The sequence below is a fragment of the Lissotriton vulgaris genome, chromosome 1_1 (genome assembly GCF_964263255.1).
Source record: "Lissotriton vulgaris chromosome 1_1, aLisVul1.2, whole genome shotgun sequence".
Lineage (NCBI taxonomy): Eukaryota > Metazoa > Chordata > Amphibia > Caudata > Salamandridae > Lissotriton > Lissotriton vulgaris.
This window is the reverse complement of record NC_141685.1, coordinates 172,423,794-172,431,875: the sequence shown is the minus strand read 5'-3', so window position 1 is coordinate 172,431,875 and position 8,082 is coordinate 172,423,794. Positions and strand designations below refer to the sequence as shown.

The following is an 8,082-nucleotide window of genomic DNA, read 5'->3' as shown; positions in this document are numbered from 1 at the left end:
GCGCAGCTCTCCCATCTGAGAAACTTGCTTATTTTTGTTTTTTGAACCGCCATCCGGGTTCCGCTGCTAGGGCCGCGGTTAATTAAAAGTCTTTGGAGTGCAGCTAACGACGTTAGGTCGGTAGTTCTGGTTGGTCCAAGGGAGTTGCCCTAGACTGACAGAAGCATCCCTTAGCAGAATCAACCTCCCACCGCGGGCAGCACTCTAGAGAGGATGGAGTTTTCCGAGATGGAGAGACCTGCCAAACCAACGAACTTTAAACACAAATTATGTAAAGTGATGACAAAGAAAAGTTTTTTAATATTGTGCATTTTTATGCTATTCAGTGTGATGACGTTTTTAATAGGATATGTTTTATTCTCCTTTCGTGTAACACTTACGGCCACTACATCCCCTACACCTCCTCCTCCTACTGTTTCCTCTCATTCTTTCCACCCCCTTCCTGACCATGAATCCAATAGAACGATAGAGTTCATCAATAACTCCTTTGTTCAGCTCTTGCACCAACACCAACTAGTAATGAACACAACTAACTGTTGGGTTTGCGGCCTTATGCCCCATACTACGGATAAAGGTATCCTTTATCTAGTCCTGCCTTTCAGTCATAATGGTTCTGTGTGGGCATACAGAACAATGTTCATATATGCACGAGAAGTCCAACCCCTACGTTCTGTAAAAGACAACCTCAAGACTAGCGCCCTAGTCAAAGGTATAGTTGACATGATTAAGGAAGTAATTTCTTATGAGGATACTCCGGATGATGAGATATTTGCATATGTAGGTTGGAACGTGACCGGATATGGAGCTACTTTAGGTGAGAAACAGCAAGCTAAGAGATCTTCCCCGATTTGGATTGTACCCCATCAAGGCAACCCATGCCTGCAAGGTATTGGCAAGAATTCGTTTTACAGACTTTTAAAAACCTATTGATTGTGCTAATATGTGTTTTTAAATATATTTCTGAGCTCTCACTTGCATTCTGGTCGCTACTCCCCGGTCCACCACAGCTTCTGTGCTGATTGTTGTGGAGGGAGGCTCAAGCGACACCACTTCCTGGTTGTTCCATCCTGGGCAGCCATCTTGGGGAGGTTGACGGGCTAGTCTCCCCCTCGCCCTCACTATTTGAGGGCGGGAGTTATTCGCGCACGATCATTAACCAACGAAGATCGTAGCGCTAGCGCTTGACTGTGACTAGGATTACTGCAAGCATCTATTTCGTTTTACAGACTTTTAAAAACCTATTGATTGTGCTAATATGTGTTTTTAAATATATTTCTGAGCTCTCACTTGCATTCTGGTCGCTACTCCCCGGTCCACCACAGCTTCTGTGCTGATTGTTGTGGAGGGAGGCTCAAGCGACACCACTTCCTGGTTGTTCCATCCTGGGCAGCCATCTTGGGGAGGTTGACGGGCTAGTCTCCCCCTCGCCCTCACTATTTTAGGGCGGGAGTTATTCGCGCACGATCATTAACCAACGAAGATCGTAGCGCTAGCGCTTGACTGTGACTAGGATTACTGCAAGCATCTATTTCGTTTTACAGACTTTTAAAAACCTATTGATTGTGCTAATATGTGTTTTTAAATATATTTCTGAGCTCTCACTTGCATTCTGGTCGCTACTCCCCGGTCCACCACAGCTTCTGTGCTGATTGTTGTGGAGGGAGGCTCAAGCGACACCACTTCCTGGTTGTTCCATCCTGGGCAGCCATCTTGGGGAGGTTGACGGGCTAGTCTCCACCCTCACCTAATCTATATGACCTCTTCTTACCCCGCGCAGCGGTGACGCGCAGCGGTAGTGCCGTATACGCGCCGAAGAGGCGCCAAAGAGAAGCCAGTCTGCGCCAGTCCGCGTCCAGACGCTTCTCGCTGGCCCTGGCCTGGGGAGTCGACCAGCACCATGGTGGGCAATCGAATTTCCTACAACTCTTTGTTGTTACACTCCTTACGTCCCCCCACCAGTCCCTCCTGTCGCCACTCATTTTCCCCAGCCAATCTTGAACATCACTGTAAGCACTGTACATGGAGCACCCCCCGCCCATACAGCTACTCTCCCCCTTCGGGAGAGATTTGGAGATTGTATCTCCTCAATTGCCGGTCGCTACCTAAACACTTCACAGAGCTGCACCTGTTGATCGAAGAGCTCAATCTTGATGCTCTATTTTTAACGGAAACTTGGCTCCAGATGGACAATGACCCGACTACAATATGGGCCACACCTCAAGGCTATAACCTTAAACGCCTCGACCGCCAGTCGGGGAGAGGCGGGGGTCTTGCCATCATATATAGGGATAGTTTTAAGTGTCGGGTCACTCCCAATTCCCTGCCGACCTGTGAGAGCTTACACTTTGCACTTGATTTTTCCCCCACCACCACCTTTTCCGGTATTTTACTCTATCGCCCACCGGGTTCCCTTAACAATTTTATTACGCAAATCACGGACCTCACTGCCAACGCAGTTTTGACCTCATCTAACTTCACCTTGCTTGGGGATTTTAACATCCACTTAGATGACCCCCATGATACGTCAGCTAATAACTTTCGGATCAACATGCAAGCGTTAGACCTCTGCCAGAGAGGCCATCAGGCGACCCACAAGAAGGGACATCTTCTTGATCACATATACAGTAACACCAACCTTAATGTAGAGTCCCCTGTTCCACTGCCTTGGACCGATCACTTTTTGATACCGTTCACCTGGCTTTCCAACTCCTCTTCCCCTTGTGATGCTCCTACCAACTATTTGGGCAGGAAATGGTCCTCTCTTCCCCTCACCGACTGGACAACTGCTCTCATCCAAGATCCCCCGAGGAAGGCTATGACTCCTGCCTCTGCTTCTAACGACTTTGATCACTGGATTTCCAGCACCCTAGACCGAGTTCTTCCCAAACGCCCTTGTAAACTTATTAGAAGACCTAAAGTTGCACCTTGGTACACTCCTGCTCTAAGGTTATTAAAACTTGACTGCCGCAAACTAGAGAGAGCATGGAGGAAGGACCATTCTCCGTCTAGGAAGGATGATTATAGGTCTGCAATGAAGCTCTACAAATTAGAGATTAAAATGGCGCAAGCCTTCTTCTATGAAGGGAAAATTAATGCAGCAGCCAACGCGCCTAGGGAAATCTTTAGGATCGCTAAGTCCCTTATTTCACCCCCGGCTGAGCGTCCCACTGCCGAAGGTGCACAAGACCGCTCAATGAGCTGGCTGCCTTCTTCTCTAAGAAAATTTTGACCATATACTCTTCCTTTAGCAACTCTATGGTCAACGCCCGCTCTGTCCCACATAAACCAGCTGACTCTCTGGCTCCCTGTAAGCTGGACACAATTCCGCTCCTTGATGCCTGTAGTCTGGATAGACTAATCTCCAAAGTTACTTCCGGGTCACCCAATGACCCGGCACCCCCCCGGATTCTTGTCAAGGCCTTGGACGTTATTCGTCCTGTCATCTTGGAAACCTTAAATACTTCCATTGTGTCCAAATCGGTCCCACTCTCCTGGAAATGTGCCATGGTGAGGGCACTTCTCAAAAAGCCCACCCTGGATCAGAGTAACCTGTCCAACTACCGCCCCATTTCGTTGCTCCCCTGGTTGAGTAAACTGCTGGAGAGGCATGTCAACAATATCTTAACAGACTATCTGGAGTCCAACTGTCTGTTGCGTGCCTCCCAGACAGGATTTCGTCCTCAACATGGCACGGAAACCGCTATGTTAGCGGTTACAGAGGAAGCAAGAGCGACTCTTGATCAGGGAGGAAAGGTGGCCATTATCTTGCTAGATCTTAGCGCCGCGTTCGACACGGTGAACCATGCCACGCTATTACATCGACTGGCTGGCATGGGCGTGTCGGGCGCGGCCCTAGATTGGCTTGCCTCCTTTTTGAGCGAGCGTTTTTTCCAGGTCTTCGAGGGTGAGATAGTCTCTCCCAAACACCCTCTCAGGTGTGGGGTCCCTCAGGGCTCCTCCCTGAGCCCGACCCTTTTTAACGCCTACATGGAACCCCTGGACAGGATAGTCCATCCCTTTGGTGTGCGTATTGTCACCTATGAGGATGATACGCAGCTGGTGGTCTCTCTAGACCACGCAGATGGATCATCCAACACCTTAGGCCCCTGTCTAGAGGCTGTTGCCAGATTGATTGCAAGCCTCTTGTCTGAAACTTAACGGGGAGAAGACAGACATCATTCTCCTCGGAAATTCCTCCCCGTCTGTTCTTGCACCCGTCTGGCCACCATGTCTTGGTGCTCCCCCCTGCCCCTAGGTCCCAGATAAAGAGCCTCGGGATCTGGCTTGACACCGCCCTTGATTTCTCGGTCCAGGCTACTAAGACTGCCGCCACTTGCTTTGGACTAATGAGGATGCTCCGGCGGGTGCTCCCTTTGCTCCCTTTCCAGGCGAGGAGGATCATGGTCCAGGCCCTGATTCTCTCTCGCCTGGATTATGGGAATGCTCTCTATCTGGGAGCACCGGCCTCGGTACTTCAGAAGCTTCAGGTCATACAAAATAGTGCGTCCCGCCTACTGTTTAATCTGCCCCGTCGGCAGTCGGCGAGGAAGGCTCTGAAGGACCTTCATTGGCTCCCAATGGCTGCCAGAGTGCAGTTCAAGGCTTTGTGCATTTTGCACAAATCCTTCCATCGTGTAGGCCCAGCGATTCTGCACCCTCTGGTTACGCCCTATGTTCCAGCACGCTCCCTTCGGTCTGGCACCCTGCAGCTGGCTACCTCCTCTAAGATCAATAAAGCCCGTTGGGGCGGCCGCTCTTTTTCCCACTCGGCGGCCAGACTCTGGAACGCCCTCCCCTTCGCCATCCGAGGAAATAGCAACCTCCTGTCTTTTAGAAAGGCCTTGAAAACGCATTTGTTTGCAAAATCCTGTTGACCTGCCCTGAGCCTGCGCTAAACCATTTAATCTTCAAGCGCTGCGAGGCCTCAGGGCAGTTATGCGCTATACAAATGCAATTTTTCATTTCATTTCATTTCAATTCCAGAGCTCAGTTAGGGAAAAGTGTCTGTACAGAAACGTATGTTTTTGGTTCTCAGACTTCCCCTGCGTTTTTAGCAGCTAAGGGTACTTATTTCATCTGTCATGATAGAGCCTATACATGGTTGCCCCCTGACTTCTCGGGCTCATGTTTTGTTTCGTTCCTGTTGCCTCCCACCTACACAGCAGCGGCGGATTACCACAGGACAAGGGTAGTTAGAGGTGTCTTGAGTAAAGAAGATACTGCAGGTCAAGAATTTGGGGAATTTGCAAGAGGTTTTCTGCCGTTCTGGGGACCCATGGTAAACAGCAGGAACATAAGGCAATTGACAAGGGTAGTTGAGTCCACCGTAATTGAAACTGCCGGTGCCCTTAGTAACTTGACTGCTGAGCTCCAGTCGGATTGTCTTATGACCCTTCAGAACAGGGTCGCTTTAGATATCATACTTGCAGACCGAGGTGGGGTATGTAGATTGATCCAATCGAGCTGCTGCGTTTTTATCCCAGATAACGCTCCAACAGTGTACCAGGCCATCTCCAAACTGCATAAGATTTCCGAATCTATTCATGTGGATAAAGGAGATTGGTCCCTAATGGGGTGGTTTGGGGATCTGATATCTGGCTGGGGTTGGAAAATTCTAATGGTCATTGGGATAATCTTGGCCATCCTTTTCCTGTTCTGTCTGTGCATACAGTGCGCTCCTGCAATATGTGGCCTCTGTGCTACATCATGTATAAGGAAGCCTGTGTCAAGAGATGGACTAAGTACTAGGATGATGCTACAGCAACATCTCAATGACTTTAAGAATATAGATCTGGACTCAGACTAACATGAGGATAGATTAATTGCCTATGTAAGGGCAAAAGGAGGGTTTGTGGTACTGAAAATCCGAACTTGTATACCCATCCCAGTCTTAGGAATGAAAACTTTGTTGTAATACGACAAATTTAGTGTCAAAAGACCGAGAATGGCGAGTACAGTATGTACAAGCATTTTCGTCGCATTCAGGTGATGATTTCACCTCGAAATCATCATTGATATCCTGAACCCTTGGCTTCCATTTTGTATATAGCCGCCATTTGGTGTGTTGCCCTTTACATAGGCCTTAATCCAGCTGAATCCGATCCCACAAGGACACGTACACCTTAATCGACTTTCCTATGACCTGTACAAGTTGGAACCATTGCCCCAGGCCGAACTCGTTAGGTCAGCTCCCCTCCCAGTGGCCGAACAAGATATCATCAAGGCTCAACAAACCATAAAACCATTTCAGCGCGCACACCTGCCGTATCTCGCTCACATCTATCTCCACTCTTTTTTGCTTCACTTACTTTATGATGGGGAGGTGCCCGTTTTATTGAGGGTCCAGCGATATCTGATGAAATGTTAGGCCTTGCCGAGTGATTTGTTGTGGCCAGCACGACGTGAAATATGTACATGTCATCATGACTCTGTTTTTTCTTGTAAACCAATAACTGTAAATAACATACTACAAATGCGAAGAATGTTCGCCTGAAGCTAGAAACTTTGTATAAGAAGAGAAGCCTGACTTTGTGAAGGCGAGCAGTCTCCTGAGAATATTCTCCCCGTGTGGTGTATTTCTAGGATACTTGTTACCTTGGTTGCAACCAATAAATCAATCTTTGACTTCACCTAGAAGACTCTGAGTTTCTGTGGTCTGGATCAGGAAAGAACCCGAGGTCTCTGGGTGTGCCCTGGCACCGCTGGGTTACCGGTTCTGTGCCGGTTCCTAAAAACCCAGTACCTCAACTCCCACCTCTGCAACGATTAAAAAGGGATGTGGCCACTTGGCGGAAGCTCCCGCTATCTCTCCTGGGGCGAGCGGCACTCATCAAGATGATGGCCCTGCCGAGGTTCCTGTACGCCCTGCAAAATTACCCAGACCTTGTCCCGCACTCCTACTTTAAGTCCATTGAGGCCGCACAAAGGGAACTGCTCTGGTCGGGGATACCTCGCATATCCCTACAAAAACTTACTCTGGGATGGTATGATGGAGGCATAGCTCTCCCAGACATCCGCAAGTACTATTGGACAGCTCACCTCTCAGCCATCAATCAGGGCACATACAGTGACGGGAACATCGCTGGGTTTGGGATGGACCGTTGGCAGCTGCCTGGCGGAAACTTCGAAGCAGCGCTTAACTCGAAGCCAGGAAGATACCAACTAACAGGTCCCACGCAACACTCGGTGCAACTATGGCACATAGTACAGCGCAGGCTTGGATGATCTGACACCCTAACAATGGCGACCCCCCTGTGGGTCTCGGAGAGACTCGGAACACTCGGCTGGTCCAAAGGGTTCCGTAACTGGGACCTCATAGGCATCTCCCACATTCGAGACTTGTGGGGTCCGGATGGGTGATCCCCTTTGCCGCGCTCCAAAGCACCTACGAACTAGCACCCACGGAACACTTCAGGTACATCCAGGTCAGGCACTCCCTCCGGGCCAACATCCCTGTGGGAACACGGCCCCCTGACTCCTCCCCACTAGAGGACAGACTCCTAGATGGCCATCTCGCCGAACACGCTATATCACTTACATACGAAAATCAACAACTCCCCGGACATATTGCTCCCCCTTAAGGGGAGATGGGAAGCTGACAGGCTCGAGATAGACGAGGAGGTGGCCATATCGGCCAGACTCCGGCTCATCCAGCTTAAAATCATGCATCCCGTGTATCTCTCCTGTACCAGACTACAGCGGGTGGGCCGTAGTGAGGATGGGAGCTGCAGGCGGGGATGTGGAGACCTGGGGACCTACTTTCATGTGCTGTGGGAATGCCCTCTACTGAGGAACTACTGGACCCGGGTGACCCGCTGTATGCAGGAGTTGTGGGGAGTGGAGCTCAGACTAGAAGCAAAGAGGTGCCTATTAAACGTGTGGGAGCCAACTGACCTGCCCCCCCCCCAGGGAAAGATATGGGTTGCGCTTGGATATGCCATTGCCAAGAGAAACATAGCTAGGCGGTGGGGAGCGGTTCGACCCCCTAGAGTGGGCCTATGGAAAACTGATATGGACTGGTGCATGCGCTGAGGAAAAAACAGTGTACGTAGCACGGGGGTGCCCGCGGAAGTGGATAGAAAT

The 8,082-nt window shown here is 49.9% G+C and overlaps 1 protein-coding gene across 1 annotated transcript; it reads left to right on the top strand.

Annotated features, from left to right (window-relative positions):
* The first annotated feature begins 213 nt into the window (after window positions 1-213).
* LOC147738041 (uncharacterized) lies at window positions 214-5,806 on the top strand. Its single transcript, XM_086935760.1, has 2 exons — window positions 214-902; window positions 4,984-5,806. The coding sequence occupies exons 1-2, from the start codon at window positions 214-216 to the stop codon at window positions 5,804-5,806; spliced, it is 1,512 nt and encodes a 503-aa protein (XP_086791886.1).
* Window positions 5,807-8,082: the final 2,276 nt, after the last annotated feature.

Coding starts and splice junctions, on each gene's coding strand:
- LOC147738041 (XM_086935760.1), top strand. CDS start 214: ATGGAGTTTTCCGAGATGGAGAGACCTGCCAAACCAACGAACTTTAAA. Junction 903..4,983: donor CAAGGTATTGGCAAGAATTC/GTTTTACAGACT, acceptor TTTCAATTCCAG/AGCTCAGTTAGGGAAAAGTG.